At 50.3% G+C, this 23,699-nt stretch overlaps 1 protein-coding gene across 1 annotated transcript in view; it reads right to left on the minus strand.

The window, feature by feature from the left end:
- Positions 1-662: 662 nt before the first annotated feature.
- Positions 663-23,699, minus strand: part of LOC139230325 (tapasin-like) — a 29,024-nt gene continuing 5,987 nt past the window's right edge. The window contains exons 2-9 of the mRNA XM_070862153.1: positions 23,169-23,387; positions 21,801-22,073; positions 19,912-20,253; positions 17,816-18,139; positions 13,177-13,278; positions 9,140-9,177; positions 6,026-6,080; positions 663-1,581 (exon numbers count right to left, since the gene is read on the minus strand). Of these exons, the coding sequence (XP_070718254.1) occupies positions 6,066-6,080; positions 9,140-9,177; positions 13,177-13,278; positions 17,816-18,139; positions 19,912-20,253; positions 21,801-22,073; positions 23,169-23,387 (1,313 nt within the window). The 3' untranslated portion in view covers positions 663-1,581; positions 6,026-6,065. The remainder of the gene's footprint in view (positions 1,582-6,025; positions 6,081-9,139; positions 9,178-13,176; positions 13,279-17,815; positions 18,140-19,911; positions 20,254-21,800; positions 22,074-23,168; positions 23,388-23,699) is intronic.

Here is a 23,699-nt window from a genome sequence, read left to right on the forward strand (position 1 = left end):
TAGGTGCTCCCTCGAACGAGGATGACTTGCTTCCATGAGAGTTCACAGATGTTTCAATGGAGGGCCCGATATTCCAGTCCTGAACTCCAATTGAAGGGTGGAAGATGCCTGAGCCTGGATTGTTTTAACGTGTGGTGACCGTCACACATCAGCCACCACACGGGGCTTGACAGAGCTCGGCCTTTATCCATTGGCAAGGGTTAACCAGGACGGCTGGAGACCTGCACTGCTGCTGGGACCCAGTGTGCTCACATATCGCAGTGTGGGCTGGGCCCGTGCTGCCCCTGGGCCCTCGGCTCTTTATATTTACAGTGTCATTAACTCACACACACACACACACCCCCCAGAGGGAATCTCCCCACTGTGTTTACAGTGTCACTAACACACACACCCCCCCCCCCCCAGAGGGAATCTCCCCCGTGTTTACAGTGTTACTAAAACACACTCACACACACACACGAGGGAATCTCCCCCCGAGTTTACAGTGTCACTAACACACACACACACACTCACAACCCCCCCAGAGGGAATCTTCCCCCCCCCGTGTTTACAGTGTCACTAACACACACACACACCACCCCCCCGAGGGAATCTCCCCCCTGTGTTTACAGTGTCACTAACACACACACACACCACCCCCCCGAGGGAATCTCCCCCCCGTGTTTACAGTGTCACTAACACACACACACACCCCCCCCAGAGGGAATCTCCCCCCTGTGTTTACAGTGTTACTAACACACACTCACCCCCCAGAGGGAATCTCCCCCCCGTGTTTACAGTGTCACTAACACACACACACACACACACACAACCCCCCCAGAGGGAATCTCCCAGTGTTTACAGTGTCACTAACACACACACACACACACACCCCCCAGAGGGAATCTCCCCCCCGTGTTTACAGTGTCACTAACACAGACACACACACACACACACACACACACAACCCCCCCAGAGGGAATCTCCCCCTGTGTTTACAGTGTTACTAACACACACTCACCCCCCAGAGGGAATCTCCCCCCCGTGTTTACAGTGTCACTAACACACACACACACACACACACACACACACAACCCCCCCAGAGGGAATCTCCCCAGTGTTTACAGTGTCACTAACACACACCCCCCCCAGAGGGAATCTCCCCCTGTGTTTACAGTGTTACTAAAACACACACACACACGAGGGAATCTCCCCCTGTGTTTACAGTGTTACTAAAACACACACACACACGAGGGAATCTCCCACTTGTGTTTACAGTGTCACTAACACAAAGAGACTGGGAGAACTGCCTTCCCAACATTTTGAATTTTCAGCAACTAAGCCTAAAACAGTACAGAGCAATGTGGCGCAGAGCAGTTTCAATCACAATTATTTCAAGTTTTCAACACAATCTTCAGAGAGTTATTTACATGATCCAATCAGAAAGCAACTGCACCCAATGTAAATGTTTTATAAATCCAAGCCACACACAAGCAAGTGGAAAGAGACAAAAACCAAGATACAGTGAGTCTTGCTTCTGTACAGAAAAGCATCGGGCTGGGACTGAGGAGTTGAGTGGCCCCATTGCAGCTCCAGCTGGACCTGTAAAAGGAACAAACATTGCTTACTACTGAGGTTCAAGTAGAAGGCCCACCACCACATTCTCCAGAGCAAGTAGGGACTACAATAAATGTGGCCATCCCAGCGATGAACATAAAAACAGAAGAAATAGGAGCAGGAGTAGGCCATGCGGCCCCTCGAGCCTGCTCCATTTAATACGATCATTGCTGATCCGATCATAGACTCAGCTCCACTTCCCTGCCTGCTCCCCATAACCCCTTTATTCCCTTATACCTGTTGATGAATGCATCATAACAAAGCTGGTCTATTTACATCACTGCTGTACACTGATCACAGAGAACACATCTTGGTGGTGAGGGGCATACAGACCTGCATTCCTCAGTCTATCTCACACTGTCCCTTCTGCACACAGTAAGTATACAGCCCACAGTGAGCTTGGTCTAGTATAGACCCACAGTGAGCTACTACAGAGATCAACTAATGCAAATTACTTGATAAAGCGACTGAAGATATGGGTGAGGGGTGAGGCATTGATAAAAATCATTACTGTCACCAATCTAAAGATAATTCGTTACACAAGTCACTTGCGAAAGTATCTCTCAAACACACAGCCATGTCTCAGGCTGTTGTAACCATCAGGTGAGGGAGATTGAGCAAGAGAGTGCATTATATTGGTAACAGAGTGAAGAACTCTCACTACACAATTCCCTCAGCACTACCACCTACTGGTCACCAGTTCTTACCCAAACCTCAGTCATAAGACTTACCAGTTTCTCGTTCTTGGCTAAACCCTCAGTCATAAGATACTCAGCCCTAAGTCGTTAGGCTCGAGGGGCCGTATGGCCCAATCCTGCTCCTATTTCTTATGTTCTTACCTAATGCTTCCTTTTATCTTACCCAAGACCAAGAAACAAGTCTTTTATTGGATCAAGTGGCAGTTCACTGCATGTAGAAGCCAGTGATGTTGACCAAACACTGAGGATATTAACCTCTTTTGTCCAGTCTGGAAAGCTCATATCCAAACACCCGCCATCCCAACAAGTCCAGTCTAGTATCGAGTTCTGCTTGTGCTCGGCTTCGCTCTCTCTCTCTCTGTCTCTCTCTCTCTCTGTCTGTCTGTCTGTCTGCCTCTCTCTCTCTCTCTCTCTCTCTCCGTCTCTGCCTCTCTCTGCCTCTCCAGTGGTGTACATTTAAGGAGATATTTCACAACTCTCAAGAAAAATATATTACAGTGAGGAGGAAAGGGTGTAAGAGAAAAGATAGCCATCCGTGGCTAACTAAAGAAATAAAGGACAGTATCCAATTAAAAACAAGGGCATACAAAGTGACCAAAACTAGTGGGAGGACAGAGGGGAGTTAGATGTGGCCCTTACGGCCAAAGGAATCAAGGGGTATGGAGAGAAAGCAGGAAAGGGATACTGAAGAAATGATCAGCCATAATCTTATTGAATGGTGGTGCAGGCTCAAAGGGCCGAATGGCCTACTCCTGCACCTATTTTCTATGTTTCTATGTTTTTATGTAGCTTTTAAAAGCCAGCAAAGAACAATTAAAAAAATGATTAAGAAAGGGAAGATAGCCTATGAAAGTAAACTAGCACAAGATATAAAAACAGATAGCAAGAGTTTCTATAGGTATATAAAAAGGAAAAGAGTGGCTAAAGTAAATGTTGGTCCCTTAGAGGATGAGACCGGGGAATTAGTAATGCGGAACATGGAGATGGTAGAAACTCTGAACAAATATTTTGTATTAGTCTTTACGGTAGAGGACACGAATAATATTCCGACAGTGGATAGTCAAGGGGCTATAGGGGGAGAGGAACGTAACACAATCACAATAAGGAGGTGGTACTCAGTACTCTAATGGGGCAAAAGGCAGATAAATCCCCTGGACCTGATGGCTTGCATCCTTAAGAGAAGTAGCGGCAGGGATTGTGGATGCATTGATTGTAATTTACCAAAATTCCCTGGATTCTGGGGAGGTCCCAGCAGATTGGAAAACTGCAAATGTAACGCCCCTATTTAAAAAAGGAGGCAGACAAAAAGCAGGAAACTATAGACCAGTTAGCCCAACATCTGTGGTTGGGAAAATGTTGGCGTCAATTTGTCATGTATTTCACCATCTTGCAATGACAATAGTTATGTAACTGTATCTCATGTACACTTTACCTGTACCCTTGTAATGCACACCCTGACCACAGGGGGTGAGCTTGCAGGAGTGAGCTCCTCACCTGGGCTTCCAGGTATAAAAGGGGAGGTCCCACCCAGGATCAATGCTCTTTAGTCCTGGGAATAAAGTGAAGGTCACAGAGTGACCGTGTCTGATATATCCATGCCTCGTGTGAGTTTGTAACAAGGTGCAGAGACACTACACAATTATTAAAGAAGCAGTAGCAGGACATTTGGAAAAGCAAAATTCAGTCAGGCAGAGTCAGCATGGATTTATGAAGGGGAAGTCATGTTTGACAAATTTGTTGAAATTCTTTGAGGATGTAATGAACAGGGTGGATAAAGGGGAACCAGTGGATGTGCTGTATTTGGACTTCCAGAAGGCATCTGACAAGGTGCCACATAAAAGGTTACTGCACAAGATAAAAGTTCACAGGGTTGGGGGTAATATATTAGCATGGATAGAGGATTGGCTAACTAACAGAAAACAGAGAGTCAGGATAAATGGTTCATTCTCTCGTTGGCAACTAGTAACTAGTGGGATGTCGCAGGGATCAGTGCTGGGACCCCAACTATTTACAATCTATATTAACGACTTGGAAGAAGGGACTGAGTGTAACGTAGCCAAGTTTTCTGACGATACAAAGATGGGAAGAAAAGTATTGTGTGAGGAGGACACAAAAAATCTGCAAAAGGACAAAGACAGGCTAAGTGAGTGGGCAAAAATTTGCAGAAAAAAATCAAAGAGCAAGTTATTATTTAAATGGAGAAAGATTGCAAAGTGCCACAGTACAGCGGGACCTGGAGGTACTTGTGCATGAAACACAAAAGGATAGTATGCAGTTACAGCAAGTGATCAGAAAGGCCAATGGTATCTTGGCCTTTATTGCAAAAGGAATGGAGTATAAAAGCAGGGAAGTCTTACTGCAGCTATATAATGTATTGGTGAGGCCACACCTGGAATACTGCGTGCAGTTTTGGTTTTCATATTTACAAAAGGATATACTTGCTTTGGAGGCAGTTCAGAGAAGGTTCACTCGGTTGATTCCGGGGATGAGGGGGTTGACTTATGAGGAATGGTTGAGGAGGTTGGGCCTCTACTCATTGGAATTCAGAAGAATGAGAAGTGATCTTATCGAAACGTATAAGATTATGAGGGAGCTTGACAAGGTGGATGCAGAGAGGATGTTTCCACTGATGGGGGAGACTAGAACGAGAGGTGATCTTAGAATAAGGGGTCACCCATTTAAAACTGAGATGAGGAGGAATTTCTTCTCTCAGAGGGTTGTAAATCTGTGGAATTCGCTGCCTCAGAGAGCTGTGGAAGCTGGGACATTGAATAAATTTAAGACAGAGATAGACAATTTCTTAAACGCTAAGGGATTATGGGGAGCGGGCAGGGAAGTGGAGCTGAGTCCATGATCAGATCAGCTATGATCGTATTAAATGGCGGAGCAGGCTCGAGAGGCCGTATGGCCTACTCCTGCTCCTATTTCTTTTGTTCTTTTGTTCTCTCTGTCTCACTCACTCTGCCTCTCTCTCTCTTTCACTCACTCTCCCTCTGCCTCGCTCTCTCTCTCTCTCTCTCTGCCGCTCACTCTCCCTCTGCCTCACTTTCTCTACCCCTCTCTCTGTCCCTGCCTCACTTTCTCTACCCCTCTCTCTGCCCCTCCCTCTGCCTCACTTTCTCTACCCCTCTCTCTCTGCCCCGCACCCTCCCTCTGCCCCTCTCTCATTCTCCCTCTCTGTCCCTCTCTTGCTCTCTGCCCCCTCCCTCTCTCTCTCTCTGCCCCTCTCTCGCTCTCTCTCTCTCTGCCCCTCTCTCGCTCTCTCTCTCTCTGCCCCTCTCTCGCTCTCTCTCTCTCTCTGCCCCTCTCTCTCTCTCATGCTGTCTCAGTCTACCGCCCCACACCCCCCTCCCTCCCCCCCGCTCTCTCTCTCTCTCTCTCTCTCTCTCTGCCCCTCTGTCGCTCTCTCACGCTGTCTCAGTCTACCGCCCCACCCCCCTCCCCCCCGCTCTCTCTGCCCCTCTCTCGCTCTCTCAGCCTACTGCCCCACCCCCCCTCCCCCCCGCTCTCTCTGCCCCTCTCTCTTGTGAAATTGGAACTGGAAATCTAGGTAATGGGGAGGCAGCGCAGTTTGTCAAGTGATGGTACTCGCCACAGCTTGGTGTCACGGTGTAGACAGATGGTCTGTGGAGCAACGCCTGCCATTTACTGACTGTGAAATGGAGAGGTGAATGGTAACAGGGGCTTACATCATGCACTGGAGACGGGAGGGATTCTCAGCTTATACGTACCGTCAATGCTTCAGCTCCTCACTGACCGCAGTCCAAGGGTTTATTCACTTTTCCCCTGGAATAGAGAGGGAAGAAAAGACCAGAATGTAGTGACAAGTAACAGACAGTGTTTGACCTCTCTGCCTGAGACTAAGAGTCCATTTCCACTTGCTGCACCTTGACCTGAGAGTAAAGCAGACACACCAGTCTCTTGCTAACCCAATTTCTCCCTTTTACTTGCTTTGGAGGTGAGAAGGAGGAACTGAAGGAAATCCTTATTAGGTGGGAAATTGTGTTCGGGAAATTGATAGGATTGAAGGCCGATAAATCCCCGGGGCCTGATAGTCTGCATCCCAGAGTACTTAAGGAAGTAGCCCTAGAAATAGTGGATGCATTGGTGATCATTTTCCAACAGTCTATCAACTCTGGATCAGTTCCTATGGACTGGAGGGTAGCTAATGTAACATCACTTTTTAAGAAAGGAGGGAGAGAGAAAACGGGTAATTATAGACCAGTTAGTCTGACATCAGTAGTGGGGAAAAATATTGGAATCAATTATTAAAGATGAAATCGCAGCACATTTGGAAAGCAGTGACGGGATCGGTCCAAGTCAGCATGGATTTATGAAAGGGAAATCATGCTTGACAAATCTTCTAGAATTATTTGAGAATGTAACTAGTAGACTGGACAAGGGAGAACCAATGGATGTGGTGTATTTGGACTTTCAAAAGGCTTTTGACAAGGTCACACACAAGAGACTGGTGTGCAAAATTAAAGTACATGGCATTGGGGGTAATGTACTGACATGGATAGAGAACTGGTTGGCAGACAGGAAGCAGAGAGTCGGGATAAACGGCTCCTTTTCAGAATGACAGGTAGTGACTAGTGGAGTGCCGCAGAGCTCAGTGCTGGGACCCCAGCTATTTACAATATACATTAATGATTTGGATGAGGGAATTGAGTGTAATATCTCCAAGTTTGCAGATGACACTAAACTGGGTGGCGGTGTGAGCTGTGAGGAGGACGCGAAGAGGCTGCAGGGTGACTTAGACAGGTTAGGTGAATGGACAAACGTGTGGCTGATGCAGTATAATGTGGATAAATGTGAGGTTATCCACTTTGGTAGCAAAAACACGAAGGCAGAATATTATCTGAAGATGGCAGATTAGGAAAAGGGGAGGTGCAACGAGACCTGGGTGTCATGGTACATCAGTCATTGAAAGTTGGCATGCAGGTACAGCAGGCGGTGAAGGCGGCAAATGGTATGTTGGCCTTCATAGTGAGAGGATTTGAGTATAGGAGCAGGGAGGTCTTACTGCAGTTGTACAGGGCCTTGGTGAGCCCTCACCTGGAATATTGTGTTCAGTTTTGGTCTCCTAATCGGATTTCTTGCTATTGAGGGAGCAAAGGTTCACCATACTGATTCCAGGGATGGTAGGACTGACATATGAGGAGAGACTGGATCAACTGGGCCTGTATTCATTGGAGTTTAGAAGGATGAGAGGGGGTCTCATAGCAACATATAAAATTTTGACGGGACTGGACAGGTTAGATACAGGAAGAATGTTTCTGATATTGGGGAAGTCCAGAACCAGTGGACATAGTCTTAGGATAAGGGGTAAGCTATTTAGGACTGAGATGAGGAGACACTTCTTCACTCAGAGTTGTTAACCTGTGGAATTCCCTACCGCAGAGAGTTGTTGATGCCAGTTCATTGGATATATTCAAGAGGGAGTTAGATATGGCGTTTACGGCTAAGGGGATCAAGGGATATGGAGAGAAAGCAGGAAAGGGGTACTGAGGGAATGATCAACCATGATCTTATTGAATGGCGGTGCAGGCTCGAAGGGCCGAATGGCCTACTCCTGCACCTATTTTCTATGTTTTTATGTTTCTATGTTTCAGAGAAGGTTCACTTGGTTGATTCTGGAGATTAGGGGGTTGATTATGAGGAAAGGTTGAGTCGGTTGGGCCTCTACTCATTGTAATTCAGAAGAATGAGAGGTGATCTTATCAAAACATATAAGATTATGAGATGGATGCAGAGAGGATGTTTCCACTGATGGGGGAGACTAGAACTAGGGGGCATAATCTTATAATAAGGGGCTGCCCATTTAAAACTGAGATGAGGAGGAATTTCTTCTCTCAGAGGATTGTAAATCTGTGGAATTTGCTGCCTCGGAGAGCTGTGGAAGCCGGGACATTGAATAAATTTAAGACCGAAATAGATATTTTCTTAAATGGTAAGGGAATAAGAGGTTATGGGGAGCGGGCAGAGAAGTGGAGCTGAGTCTATGATCGGATCAGCAATGATTGTATTAAATGGCGGAGCAGGCTCCAGGGGCCGTATGGCCTACTCCTGCTCCTATTTCTTATATTCTTATGAAGGCAATGATTTCATTGTGGGCTCCACAAGCACGGTCGACCCCTTACCCAGATGGTTACTGTTCATGTGGGCATCTTGACAGTGACTGACTATCCAACCAGTTGATTCTGACCCAGTCAGAACCACAGGGGTCACAGTCTCAGAATAAGGGGTCGGCCATTTAAGACTGAGATGAGGAGAAACTTTTTCACTCAGAGGGTGGTAAATCTTATCGAAACGTGTAAGATTATGAGGGGGCTTGACAAGGTGGATGCAGAGAGGATGTTTCCACTGATGGGGGAGACTAGAGCTAAGGGGCATGATCTTAGAATAAGGGGCCACCCATTTAAAACTGAGATGAGGAGAAATTTACTTTCTCGGAGGGTTGTAAATCTGTGGAATTCGCTGCTCCAGAGAGCTGTGGAAGCTGGGTCATTGAATAAATTTAAAACAGAAATAGACAGTTTCTTAACCGATAAGGGAATAAGGGGTTATGGGGAGCGGGCAGGGAAGTGGAGCTGAGTCCATGATCAGATCAGCCATGTTCGTATTAAATGGCGGAGCAGGCTCGAGGGGCCATATGGCCTACTCCTGCTCCTATTTCTGATGTTCTTATGCTCTAAGAACTGCCCCAACCAGAAGGATCGCCCCACACCATCTCTGCTCCCTTCTCTCCAAACGGCGAGTTGGAGGGAGCTACTGTTAGCCCTGACTGCCCGACCTGCTGCCTCAGTTAATGGAAATATTTGGAGCTTGTGTCGATCTTTTACCTTGGTTTCTTCCATTGAGCCAAATACAAGAGGATAAACTGTTGGAGAGAAAAGAAACAGTGGTGATTTTCAGATGTGATCCCTTCTCTCAACAACATACACCGCTTTGAAGCTGACGGCCCAGAAATCCCGGCCTCCCCAGGTCTGTACGGCGTGTGTAGGGACCCGGGAAAGCATCGCAAAAGTCGTTTTCAACGCACAATGCGCATGTGCTGAAAACCAGCTTTTCCCATTTGTCAAGTTTCTGGCTCAACAATCATCCACATCTCGGGAGCGAGGACATTCGGTTGGGCAAGATTGCGGGATTTACTCATATCTTGCCGGGCAAATGTCCTTAAAACTCTGCGCCTGATAAAAGCAGGCGTATAGCCGCCTGTTACAGGTGTAAGAGTTTAAAACATACAAAATACAATTAAATTACATTTTAAAAACACACATTTTTAAAAATCCTGCCCACTACGTTGCATTTATTTTTAACCATAATTAAAACTTTTTTTAAACATCAGCATTTTTTTTCTTTAAAAAACATTTCTATCAACTTTAATTTCGATAGTGTATTTATGTGAGGTGTTTTTTTTAATGTTTTATGTAGTATTTGGGTGTTTCTCATTCACAGTAATAGGAGTTTCGGATTTACAAAACTCCTATTACTGCGAATGAGAAAACTTTACCGTGATTGGGTGCCCAGGCCCACGTGACTCCTGCGGAAGTCCCGACATGAACGCGCTACGTTGCGCAAGAAGAGGAGGCCTCGAATCCGGGATCTCGGGCAGGCGTTCGACCAAAAGGTAAGTGTGCAAAACTACCACCAAGCTCATGGTCTACAGGGCTGTAGTGATACCCGCCCTCCTGTATGGTTTAGAGACATGGACCATGTACAGTAGGCACTTCAAGTCACTGGAGAAATACCACCAACGATGTCTCCGCAAGATCCTACAAATCCCCTGGGAGGACAGACGCACCAACGTTAGCGTCCTCGACCAGGCCAACATCCCCAGCTTCGAAGCACTGACCACACTCGATCAGCTCCGCTGGGCAGGCCACATTGTTCGAATGCCAGACACGAGACTCCCAAAGAAAGCGCTCTACTCGGAACTCCTTCGCGGCAAATGAGCCAAAGGTGGGCAGAGGAAACGTTACAGGGACACCCTCAAAGCCCCACCGACACCTGGGAGTCCATGGCCAAAGACCGCCCTAAGTGGAGGAAGTGCATCCAGGAGGGCGCTGAGCACCTCGAGTCTCGTCGCCGAGAGCATGAGAAACCAAGCGCAGGCAGCGGAAGGAGCGTGCGGCAAACCAGTTCCACCCTCCCCTTCCCTCAACCACTGTCTGTCCCACCTGTGACAGGGACTGTGGTTCTCGTATTGGACTGTTCAGCCATCGAAGAACTCATGTTAAGAGTGGAAGCAAGTCTTCCGCGATTCCGAGGAACCGCCTATGATGATGATGATGATGATGAAGTGTGCATCTTTACTTTACTTTTAGTCGAATGCCCGCGGGAAGAAGAAACAGGGATCTCTGTGCCATCGAAACTGCCCCAAGGCACCTCCCAGCAGCACAATCAGACACAGCACATATGGAGATACTGGGACCGATGACCAGAAGTCTGGCCAAAGTCGGAGGGCCGGAAATACATTACCGCCCGTTTTGAAGCGGTACTGGTGGCGGGGCGGTAAATCTAGCGCCGGGAAATGGTTTGCGTCTTCAGCCACAAAATTGGGCCCCGAGTGTGGGGCGGGGCGGGGCGCTAAGGGAGGCGTTCCACACCTCTGAGGGGGCTAGGCCGGCTGAGCATGGGAAGATCCCGAGCTAAAGATTCAGCCTCCGAGCGCCCAGGGAGGCTTCCCTGGGGAAAAAGAAAATCGGCAAAAAACAACATTCCCAATACCTTACTGACGCCACATAAACATAAATTGCAAACAATAAAAAGAATTACACTTACCTCGGGTGGGCCTTCCTTCCCTTTCGGTACAGCTCGGACCGCCCGCTTTCCCAGGCGGACCTCCAGAAATCAAATATCAGAGCAGTGTCACAACCAGGGGGTGTTGCACACCGACTCGCCTCTCCCGGGTGGTACTGCTCCACGCACCCCCCCACCCCACCGTATTCCCAGCACCGGATGTCCCGGCGGGGAGCTGGGAGCTGGCCACACGCCCAGAAATTATTTCTGCCTCCATTACCGCCCATCAGACAGAGGCGGCGACTAATGAAATTTACACCCCCCCATCCCCGCTCCTCCTCGAGGGGCTTTATGGAGCAGCTTAACGGAGGATCGAGAGGTGGAAAGGTTTAGGGAGGGAATTCCATGGCATGTGGCCTCAGCAACTGAAGGCACGCCAACCAACGGTGCAGCGATTAAAATCAGGGATGTTCAAGAGGACAGAATTGGAGGAGAGTAGAGATCTCGGAGGGTTGTAGGGCTGGAGGAAGTTACAGAGATAGGGAAGGGTGTACGGACTGGAGGAGGTTACAGAGATAGGGAGGGTTGTAGGGCTGGAGGAGGTTACAGGGACAGGGAGGTTTGTGGGGCAGGAGGAGGGTACAGAAATAGGGAGGGGTGTAGGGGCTGGAGGGGATTGCAGAGATAGGGAGAGTTGTAGAGGCTGGAGGTTAGAGAGATAGGGAGGGTTGTAGTGCTGGAGGAGGTTACAGAGATAGGGAGGGTTGTAGGGCTGGAGGAGGTTACAGAGATAGGGAGGAGTGTAGGGCTGGAGGAGGTTACAGAGATAGGGAGGGGTGTAGGGGCTGGAGGAGGTTACAGAGATAGGGAGGGTTGTAGGGCTGGAGGAGGTTACAGAGATAGGGAGGGGTGTGGGGCTGGAGGAGGTTACAGAGATAGGGAGGGGTGTGGGGCTGGAGGAGGATTACAGGGATAGGGAGGGGTGTAGGGCTGGAGGAGGTTACAGGGATAGGGACGGATGTAGGGGCTGGAGGAGGTTACAGAGATAGGGAGGGTTGTAGTGCTGGAGGAGGTTACACCGATAGGGAGGGTTGTAGGGCTGGAGGAGGTTACAGGGATAGGGAGGGGCGAGGCCACGGAGGGACTGAACGATCCCCAGCCTGTTCCGTGCTCCGGGACGGAGAAACAATAGAACCACCTGTGCAACCATCGTCTCCCTGTCCGCTCTGCAGACTCCTGGTCAGAACCGAGGGCTCGCTGTGCTGCCGTGGTCCGATGAAAGAGCGCGCGACAAAGCAAAGCAAGCGCTCTACTCGGAACTCCTATACGGCAAGCTATCCCCAGATGGGTAGAGGAAACGTTTCAAGGACACCCTCAAAGTCTCCCTGATAAAGTGCAACATCCCCACCGACGACCTCGGGACGTCCCAAACAAGCATTGAAGTACTTTCGAAGTGCAGGCCCTGTTGAAATTGTGCACAGCAAGCTCCCACAAACAGCAAAGTGATAATGACCAGATAATCTGTTCGTTATTTAATGATGTTAATTGAGGGATAAACATTGGCCCCAGGACACTGGGGATAACTTCCCTGCTCTTCTACAAAATAGTGCCACGGGGTCTTTTACGTCCACTTGAGAAAGGTTTAACATCTCATCTGAAAGACAGCACCTCCGACAGTGCGGCACACCCTCAGTCCTGCCCCTCCGACAGTGCGCCGCTCCCTCAGCACTGCCCCTTCGACAGTGCGGCACTCCCTCAGTACCACCCCTCCAACAGTGCGGCGCTCCCTCAGCACTCCCTCAGCACTGCCCCTCTGACAGTACGACTCTCCCTCAGTACTGCCCCTCCGACAGTGCAACACTCCCTCAGTACTGCCCCTCCGACAGTGCAACACTCCCTCAGTACTGCCCCTCCGACAGTGCGACACTCCCTCAGTACTGCCCCTGCGACAGTGCGCCGCTCCTTCAGCACTGCACTGGGAGTGTCAGCCTAGGTTTATGTACTCAAGTCCCTGGAGTGTGGGACTTGAACCCACAACCAGCGGCGAGGGTGCTGCCCACTGAGCCACTGCAGAACAGAAAGCACTTATAGACTAATCGGCAAAGCAGTTTAAAGCGCATGCGAGTGAGGTGATTACCTTTGGCAGCAAGTAACCAGCATAACAGTTTCAGTATTCCGTACAGGATAAAGGCACAAATAAACATCCCAATCGCATCTTCGATGGTAGGACCAGCAGCTCCTGCAGGGAGATGGAGAAACCCTGTTACTGACCTTTTGGTCCCGGCACTTGTGCCCGTCAGCTATATCCTAATCTTAACATAAGAACATCAGAAATAGGAGCAGGAGTCGGCCATACGGCCCCTCGAGCCTGCTCCGCCATTTAATACCATCATGGCTGATCCAATCATAGACTCAGCTTCACTTCTCTGCCCACTCCCCATAACCTCTTAATCCCTTATCAGTTACAAAACTGTCTATTTCTGTCTTAAATTTATTCAATGTCCCAGCTTCCACAGCTCTCAGACAGCGAATTCTACAGATTTACAACTCTCGGAGAGAATTTCTTCTCATCTCAGTTTTAAATGGGCGGCCTCTTATTCTAAGATTATGCCCCCTAGTTCTAGTCTCCCCCATCAGTGGAAACATCCTCTCTGCATCCAACTTGTCAAGCCCCCTCATAATCTTGTAACTTTTCAGCAAGAATCCTCCTGGGTCCAGAACCCGATTTGGAGAGTCTCGCCATTGTCAGTGTCAGCATTGCCTTTTAACAGATTTTTGAACGATAGGAGAGTTGAAGGTTATGGTGAGCGGGCACGGAAGTAGAGTTGAGGCCAAGATCAGATCAGCCATGATCTTATTGAATGATGGAGCAGGCTCGAGGGGCCAAATGGCCAATTCCTGCTCCTATGGCTTTTGTTCCCGTGTCCCGTGATGCCAGGTGTGGATGTATCGGGGTAGGTCTGGGGGCCAATTTGCATGTCATCCGCTCCTTACAGAATCAGCTGCTTCTCAGAGTAACACCCCTCGAACTAATCATCCACTCGGCCAAAATCCACACTCTGCCCAGCAATCAGCTCCCAGATAGGCAGGGGTGTAGGGGCGGGAGGAGGTTACAGAGAGATAGGGAGAGTGTAGGGGCTGGAGGAGGTTACAGAGAGATAGGGAGTGGTGTAGGGCTGGAGGAGGTTACAGAGATAGGGAGGGGTGTAGGGGCTGGAGGAGGTTACAGAGATAGGGAGGGGTGTAGCGGCTGGAGGAGGTTACAGAGATAGGGAGAGGTGTAGGGCTGGAGGAGGTTACAGAGATAGGGAGGGGTGTAGGGGATGGAGGAGGTTACAGAGATAGGGAGGGGTGTAGGGGCTGGAGGAGGTTACAGAGATAGGGAGGGGTGTAGGGCTGGTGGAGATTACAGAGATAGGGAGGGGTGTAGGGGCTGGAGGAGGTTACAGAGATAGGGAGGGGTGTAGGGGCTGGAGGAGGTTACAGAGATATGGAGGGGTGTAGGGCTGGAAGAGGTTACAGAGATAGGGAGGGATATAGGGGCTGGAGGAGGTTACAGAGATATGGGGGGATGTAGGGGCTGGTGGAGGTTACAGAGATAGGGAGGGGTGTAGGGCTGGGAGGGTTTGCAGAGATAGGGAGAGGTGTAGGGCTGGAGGAGGTTACAGAGATAGGGAGGGGTGTATGGCTGGAGGAGGTTACAGAGATTGGGAGAGTTGAACGGCTGGAGGAGGTTACAGAGATAGGGAGGAGTGTAGGGGCTGGAGGAGGTTACAGAGATAGGGAGAGGTGTAGGGCTGGAGGAGGTTACAGAGATAGGGAGGGGTGTAGGGGATGGAGGAGGTTACAGAGATAGGGAGGGGTGTAGGGGCTGGAGGAGGTTACAGAGATAGGGAGGGGTGTAGGGCTGGTGGAGATTACAGAGATAGGGAGGGGTGTAGGGGCTGGAGGAGGTTACAGAGATAGGGAGGGGTGTAGGGGCTGGAGGAGGTTACAGAGATATGGAGGGGTGTAGGGCTGGAAGAGGTTACAGAGATAGGGAGGGATATAGGGGCTGGAGGAGGTTACAGAGATATGGAGGGATGTAGGGGCTGGTGGAGGTTACAGAGATAGGGAGGGGTGTAGGGCTGGGGGGGTTTGCAGAGATAGGGAGGGGTGTAGGGCTGGAGGAGGTTACAGAGATAGGGAGGGGTGTATGGCTGGAGGAGGTTACAGAGATTGGGAGGGGTGAAGGGCTGGAGGAGGTTGCAGAGATAGGGAGGGGTGTAGGGCTGGAGGAGGTTACAGAGATAGGGAGCGGTGTAGGGGCTGGAGGAGGTTACAGAGATAGGAAGGTGTGTAGGGCTGGAGGGGGTTGCAGAGATAGGGAGGGGTGTAGGGCTGGAGGGGGTTACAGAGATAGGGAGGGGTGTAGGGCTGGAGGGGGTTGCAGAGATAGGGAGGGGTGTAGGGCTGGAGGGGGTTACAGAGATAGGGAGGGGTGTATGGGCTGGAGGGGGTTACAGAGATAGGGAGGGGTGTAGTGGCTGGAGGGGGTTGCAGAGATAGGGAGGGGTGTAGGGCTGGAGGGGGTTACAGAGATAGGGAGTGGTGTAGGGCTGGAGGGGGTTACAGAGATAGGGAGGGGTGTAGGGGCTGGAGGGGGTTGCAGAGATAGGGAGGGGTGTAGGGGCTGGAGGGGGTTGCAGAGATAGGGAGGGGTGTAGGGGCTGGAGGGGGTTGCAGAGATAGGGAGGGGTGTAGGGGGCTGGAGGAGGTTACAGAGATAGGGAGGGGTGTAGGGGCTGGAGGGGGTTGCAGAGATAGGGAGGAGGCCGTCCCATTGAAACACTCCTGTTATATGTGGCTGGAATGCACACAGCCGCAGCTAATAGTATTTTTAACAGGGTGATCCCGTTATTAACAGGGGTCCTTATCAAATCACAGAATGATGGCTGCTGAGGGCACAGAAGGCCTTTCAGCTCATCATGTCCATGCTAGATATTGCGATTCGCTTTAATCAGGGTGCCAGAGGCAAGGCCTCCTGTTTAAACTGCTGCAATGTACAAAATGCTCGTCACCAGATTGGGTCAATAAGCTGAGGCGGGGTGGGGGGAGCGTGGGGTGGGCGAATCCCCTCACGAGCCCGCGCCCCCAATGCCGAGACTCTCAGGGCAGGCATACGATGGAATATCGAAGCCTGATTGGCAGCGGCTAATCTGCACATAGACCGGTGACGTGGGTCCTCGGGTCTTGACCACGGACTCTGTAGTTCAAATCGAGTCCAGGTCAACCACTCGTTCAAGCACTCAGTGTGTTACCTCCTGTTTCACCTTTCCGGCCACATATCCACAGCATAACTAAGACCGCCTATTTCCACCTCCTGGAATATCGCCCAGCTCCGCCCCTGCCTCAGCTCATTCGCTGTTGAAACCCTCATCCATGCTTTTGTTACCTGTAGACTTGAGTATTCCAACGCACTCCTGGCTGGCCTCCCACATTCTACCCTCCGTAAATAGAGGTGATCCAAAACTCGGCTGCCCCTTGTCCTAACTCACACCGAGTCCCGCTCACCCATCACCCTCTGTGCTCCCCGACCCTCATTGGCTCCCGGTTAAGCAACGCCTCGATTTCAAAATTCTCCATCCTAGTTTACAAACCCCTCCATGGCCCTCACCCCACCCTATCTCTGTAACCTCCTCCAGCCCCACAACTGCGCCCCCCCCCCCCCCCCACTCCGAGATATCTGCGCTCCTCTAATTCTGCCCTCCTGAGCATCCCTGATTATAATCGCTCATATGAACATAAGAAATAGGAGCAGGAGTAGGCCATACGGCCCCTCGAGCCTGCTCCGTCATTTAATACGATCATGGCTGATCCGATCATGGACTCAGCTCCACTTCCCTGCCCGCTCCCTTATCCCCTTATTCCCTTATCGGATAAGAAACTGTCTATCTCTGTCTTAAATTTATTCAATGTCCCGGCTTCCACAGCTCTCTGAGGCAGTGAATTCCACAGATTTACAACCCTCTGAGAGAAGAAATTCCTCCTCATCTCAGTTTTAAATGGGCGGCCCCTTATTCTAAGACCATGCCCCCTAGTTCTAGTCTCCCCCATCAGTGGAAACATCCTCTCTGCATCCACCTTGTCAAGCCCCCTCATAATCTTATATGTTTCGATAAGGTCACCTCTCATTCTTCTGAATTCCAATGAGTAGAGGCCCAACCTCCTCAACCTTTCCTCATAAGTCAACCCCCTCATCCCCGGAATCAACCGGGTGAACCTTCTCTGAACTGCCTCCAAAACAAGAATATCCTTTCGCACCTCGAGTCTCAACGCTGAGAGCATGCAGAAATCAAGCGTAGGCAGCGGAAAGAGTGTGTGGCAAACCAGTCCCACCCTCCCCTTCCCTCAACAACTATCTGTCCCACCTGTGACAGAGACTGTGGTTCTCGTATTGGACTGTTCAGCCACCAAAGAACTCACTTCAGGAGTGGAAGCAAGTCTTCCTCGATTCCGAGGGACTGCCTACGATGATGATCCTTTCGTAAACCATCGGTGGCCGTGCCTTCAGCTGCCTGGGCTGCAAGCTCTCCCTCCCTCAACCTCTTCGTCTCTCTGTCTCTTTCCTCCTTCAAGATGCTCCTTAAAACCTCCCTGTTTGACCAAGCTTTTGGTCATCTGCGCTAATTTCTCCTTAAAAGGCTCGGTGTCAAATTTTTATCTCCTGTGAAGCGCCTTGGGACGTTTCGCTGCGTTAAAGGTGCTATATAAATACAGGTTGTTGTTGTCGTTACCTGCCACCTTCAGAGTGACACTCTTCCTGACCGCTGACTGCACAGACACGTGGTCGGCGTGGCAGGTGTAGACCGTGTCGTGGTCGCCCGGCCCGGATCTGATGGTGATGTAGCTCGTGGTGTTGTATGTGCCTGTGGGGTTCCTGCGGTGGCCACTCAGCCAGCTCTTGGTGATTTGTTCCGCGCTGCTGTTGCCGGCCGTCTTTCTGATCCACGTGACGATGACGTCCAGGGGGTAGTAGTCACTGACCTCGCACAGCAGCGTCTGTTCCTGGCCGGGTGTCAGGTACAGGGGATCGGGGCTCAGTGAGAGTCTGGGCGGCTCTGTCAACACAAATTACATCATCTAATAACCAGCGCCTTCCGCGCACGCAAGCTGCACACCGATATCTATCACCCCGCAGCTGGCAAGTACTGGCTCGGGGTAGCACTCTTGTCTCTGCTTCGGAAGGTTGTGGGTTCAAGTCCCACGAGTGAGAGTATGAGAGTATGAGAGTGTGAGAGTATGAGTGTATGAGAGAGTGAGAGAGTGAGTGTGTGAGAGTGAGTGTGAGAGAGTGAGTGTGAGAGAGTGAGTGTGAGAGAGTGAGTGTGAGAGAGTGTGTGTGAGAGAGTGTGTGTGAGAGAGTGTGTGTGAGAGAGTGTGTGTGAGAGAGTGTGTGAGAGAGTGTGTGTGAGAGAGTGTGTGTGAGAGTGTGAGAGTGTGAGAGACTCTAGACTAAGGGGAGGGGTGTATGGGGGACTGAGGGGAGGGGTGTATGGGGGACTGAGGGGAGGGGTGTATCAGCGAGGAGGCACAGAGGTGTATGGGACTGGGGGAGGGGTGTATCAGGGACTGAGGGGAGGGGTGTATTGGGGAGGGGGTGATGGGCGAATGGGACTAAGGGGAGGGGTGCATCAGGGAGGGGGCACAGGGGGAATTAGGACTGAGGGGAGGAGAATGGGTGGAGGTGGATACTCTTGTTGAGAACCAGCACGGGCACAAGGGGTCAAAGGGACTCCTTTTTGTGCTGCCTGAATCCACGGACTGTGATACACTCACCGTACCACAGCAAGTTAATGCCCTGTACCTGGGCGGTGAATGATGAATGGGTGCGAGAGTCAGGTACTGAAGGCAAGGAGCACGCTCAGCACTGTACCCCAGCAGAGGGCAACACCTTCAGGGGGCAATGGGGCCAACAGACAGGCCAACATATGAACCTAAGAACATAAGAAATAGGAGCAGGAGTAGGCCATTCGTCCCCTCGAGCCTGCTCCGCCATTCAATAAGACCATGGCTGATCCGATCATGGACTCAGCTCCACTTCCCTGCCTGCTCCCCTTATCGTTTAAGAAACTGTCTATCTCTGTCTTAAATCTATTCAATGTCCCATTCCACAGCTCCCTGAGGCAGTGCATTCCACAGATTTACAACCCTCAGAGAAGAAATTTCTCCTCTTCTCAGTTTGAAATGGGCGGCCCCTTATTCTAAGATCTTGCCCCCTAGTTCTAGTCTCCCCCATCAGTGGAAACATCCTCTCTGCATCCACCTTGTCAAGCCCCCTCATAATCTTATACGTTTCGATAAGATCACCTCCCGTTCTTCTGAATTCCAATGAGTAGAAGCCCAACCTCCTCAACCTTTCCTCATAAGTCAACCCCCTCATCCCCGGAATCAACGAAGTGAACCTTCTCTGAACTGCCTCCAAAGCAAGTATATCCTTTCGTAAATATGGAAACCAAAACTGCACGCAGTATTCCAGTGGCCTCACCAATACCCTGTATAACTGGAGCAAGACTTCCCTGCTTTTATACTCCATCCCCTTTGCAATAAAGGCCAAGAGACCATTGGCCTTCCAGAATGGCCTAATGCTGCTCCTATTTTCTATGTTTCTAAATGATACTTTGTCCTTATGTTTTTCCGACCAAAGTGGATAACTTCACATTTATCCACGTTATACTGCATCTGCCACGTGTTTGCCCACTCACTCAACCTAAGTAAATCGCCTTGCAGCATCTTTGCATCCTCCTCACAACCCCACCTAGTTTTGTGTCATCGGCAAACTTGGAAATGTTACATTTGCTTCCCTCATCCAAATCATGAATACATGGTTTACCTGAGACCTCCAGGTCCACGGACTGCTGGGCGTGCAGGTTGGGCATGTAGATGGTACAGATATAGGTGCCCTCGTGTCGCATGCCGACGTCGCGGATCAGCAGAGAGGCGTTGCCGCGACTGTGGAGCTGGTAGAAAAACATCTCGGTGCCCTCCTGCGCCACATCCACCCGGTCCCGCGCCCCGTTGTAGGCATACACCAGGTGCCCGCTGCCCTTGAACTGGTAGCGCCACTCCACCGCAAAACCAGTCTTCCTGTCCATGGCAAAGTTGCAATCCAGCAGCAGGTCCTGCCCCAGCTTCGAGCGCATGGACGGGGTCCGGGTGAAAACATTCAGCACAACTGCGACAGGAGAAGGAATCACAGAAAGAAAGACTTGCATTTGTATAAGAACATAAAGAAACAGGAGCAGGAGCGGGCCATGCGGCCCCTCGAGCCTGCTCCTCCATTTAATACCATCATGGCTGATCTAATCCATTGACTCAGCTCCACTTCCCTGCCCGCTCCCCATAACCCCTTATTCCCTTATCGGTTCAGAAACTGTCTATCTCTGTCTTAAATTTATTCAATGTCCCAGCTTCCAGAGCTCTCTGAGGCAGCGAATTCCACAGATTTACAACCCTCTGAGAAAAGAAATTCCTCCTCATCTCAGTTTTAAATGGGCGGCCCCTTATTCTAAGACTATGCCCCCTAGTTCTAGTCTCCCCCATCAGTGGAGACATCCTCTCTGCATCCACCTTGTCTGCATCCCAGGGTCTTAAGAGAAGTAGCGGCAGAAATTGTGGATGCATTGGTTGTAATTTACCAAAATTCCCTGGATTCTGGGGAGGACCCAGCAGATTGGAAAATTGCAAATGTAACGCCAATATTTAAAAAAGGAGGCAGACAAAAAGCAGGAAACTATTGACCAGTTAGCCTAACATCTGTGGTTGGGAAAATGTTGGAGTCCATTATTAAAGAAGCAGTAACAGGACATTTGGAAAAGCAAAATTCGGTCAGGCAGAGTCAGCATGGATTTATGAAGGGGAAGTCATGTTTGACAAATTTTCTGGAATTCTTTGAGGATGTAACGAACAGGGTGGATAAAAGGGAACCAGTGGATGTGGTGTATTTGGACTTCCAGAAGGCATTTGACAAGGTGCCACATAAAAGGTTACTGCACAAGATAAAAGTTCACGGGATTGGGGGTAATATATTAGCATGGATAGAGGATTGACTAACTAACAGAAAACAGAGCGTCGGGATAAATGGGTCATTCTCTGGTTGACAATCAGTAACTAGTGGGGTGCCGCAGGGATCAGTGCTGGGACCCCAACTATTTACAATCTATATTAACGATTTGAAAGAAAGGACCGAGTGTAACGTAGCCAAGTTTGCTGACGATACAAAGATGGGAGGAAAAGCAATGTGTGAGGAGGACACAAAAAATCTGCAAAAGGACATAGACAGGCTAAGTGAGTGGCTGAGACTCGGTGAGAGATTGTGGTGGAGGTGCAGCGAGTGTTTTGTGGCACAGGAGCGGTGAGAGATCGTGGCGGAAGTGCGTTGAATGAGGGTACAGGGCCCAGAAGAGGCGAGGGCCCAGGGGCAGCACGGGCCCAGCCCATACTGCGATATGTGAGTGCACTGGGTCCGTGCAGCAGAGCAGGTCTCCAGCCGTCCTGGTTAACCCTTGCCACTGGATAAAGGCCGAGCTCTGTCAAGCCCGTGTGGTGGCTGATTTGTGACGGTCACCACACGTTAAAACAATCCAGGCTCAGGCATCTTCCACCCTTCAATTGGAGTTCAGGCCTGGAATATCGGGCCCTCCATTGAAACATCTGTGAACCCATGTGGAAGCAAGTCCTCCTGGTTCCAGGGACCGCCGATGATGAAGATGTTGCTGGTACCTGATGTTTGATGTGGGGAGCTGTCCTCCAGCCCACTGGGACCCGAGATGACCCGATGGATGCTGGCCACACTGAACAAACGGTCAAATGTGCGTAGGTGGCTGGCAAACCAGGTGCTCGAGTCGTAGGCAGGGGTCCTCTCGTCCTCAGTGAGGTGCGTGGCCCAGTTGACCTCCGTCTCTTGTGGGATGTACCTGTTGATCTCACAGTGCGGCTTCTCGGACGGATTCGGGGGCTTTTTGAAACCGGGGTGTGTGATGATTCTGGAGTAATCTATTTCAGAAAATAAAAAGGTGGAGAAAAGAAAACAAACTGCATGAAATAACTGGGTAATTCTTGTCAATCATTTGTCTGTTACATCACTGGAGAAATACCACCAACAATGTCTCCTGCAAATCCCCCGGGGGGACAGACGCACCAACGTTAGCGTCCTCACTCAGGCCAACATCCCCAGCATCGAAGCACTGACCACACTCGACCAGCTCCGCTGGGCGGGCCACATTGTTCACATGCCCGACATGAGACTCCCAAAGCAAGCGCTCTACTCGGAACTCCTTCACGGCAAGCGAGCCCCAGGTGGGCAGAGGAAACGTTACAGGGACACCCTCAAAGCCTCCCTGATAAAGTGCGACACCCCCACCGACACCTGGGAGTCCCTGGCCAAAGACTGCCCTGAGTGGAGGAAGTGCATTCGGGAGGGCGCTGAGCACCTCGAGTCTCGTCGCCGAGAGCATGCAGAAACCAAGCACAGGCAGCGGAAGGAGCGTGCGGCAAACCAGTCCCACCCTCCCCTTCCCTCAACCTGTGGCAGGGACTGTGGTTCTCGTATTGGACTGTTCAGTCACCTGAGAACTCACTTTAAGAGTGGAAGCAAGAATTCCTCGATTCTGAGGGACTGCCTATGATGATGATATTATTGTGTGAGTATGTATGTGTGTGTAATTGTGTGTTATTATGTGAGTGTGTATGTGCGTATAATTGTGCATGTGTGTGTTACTATGTGTGTGTGCGTGTGTATATGTGTGTTGTGTGTGCGTGTGTAAGTGCGTATAATTGTGTATGTGTTTGTTATTATGTGTGAGTGCGTGTGTGTGTGCGTGCACACATACGTGTGAGGCTTAAGATAGAAACTGTAACATTGCACGAACGATTGCTTCGTTCAATCTCTGGTTTATAAGAAATATTTTGTAGCCATTTAGCACACGGGTTATGGGAGCACCTTCACCACACGGACTGCAGCGGTTCGCAAGCGTGGCTCACCACCACCTTCTCCAGCGCAGTCAGGGATGGGGCAATAAATGCCGGCCTTGCCAGCGATGCCCACATCCTGTGAACGAACGAAAGGAAAAAAATGCTGTGAAATCTCACCGAGAACATCCAGAAACAGGCTGAGCTTTGGATCCGAGGGCAGGGCCAGGTCCCGGGGCAATTCTGTCTCCTCCCCATTTCGGTACGCGACTTGGCGGAGCAACATCAAGGCCGGCTCCTGGACAATGGAGCTGGGGAAAGAGCTCTTCGCACCCCCTTCCTCCACAAACCAGCATTCCACCACCATGCCAAGGTCCAACAACCTATCCAGGCTGATCACTGTGTAGAGAAAGGGCTGATTCGTTACCCCGACACTGACGAACATAGTACATACAAACATAGAAAGTAGGAGCAGGAGTAGGCCATTCGGCCCTTCGAGCCTGCACCGCCATTCAATATGATCATGGCTGATCCTCTATTTCAACACCATATTCCCGCTTTCTCCCCATTCCCCTTGATGTCTTTTGTTTCTAGAAATCTATCTATCTCCCTCTTAAATATATTCAGTGCCTTCTGTGGTAGAGAATTCCACAGGTTCACCACCCTCTGAGTGAAAACATTTCTCCTCAACTCGGTCCTAAATTTCCTGCC

The sequence above is a fragment of the Pristiophorus japonicus genome, chromosome 19 (assembly GCF_044704955.1).
Source record: "Pristiophorus japonicus isolate sPriJap1 chromosome 19, sPriJap1.hap1, whole genome shotgun sequence".
Classification (NCBI taxonomy): Eukaryota; Metazoa; Chordata; class Chondrichthyes; family Pristiophoridae; genus Pristiophorus; species Pristiophorus japonicus.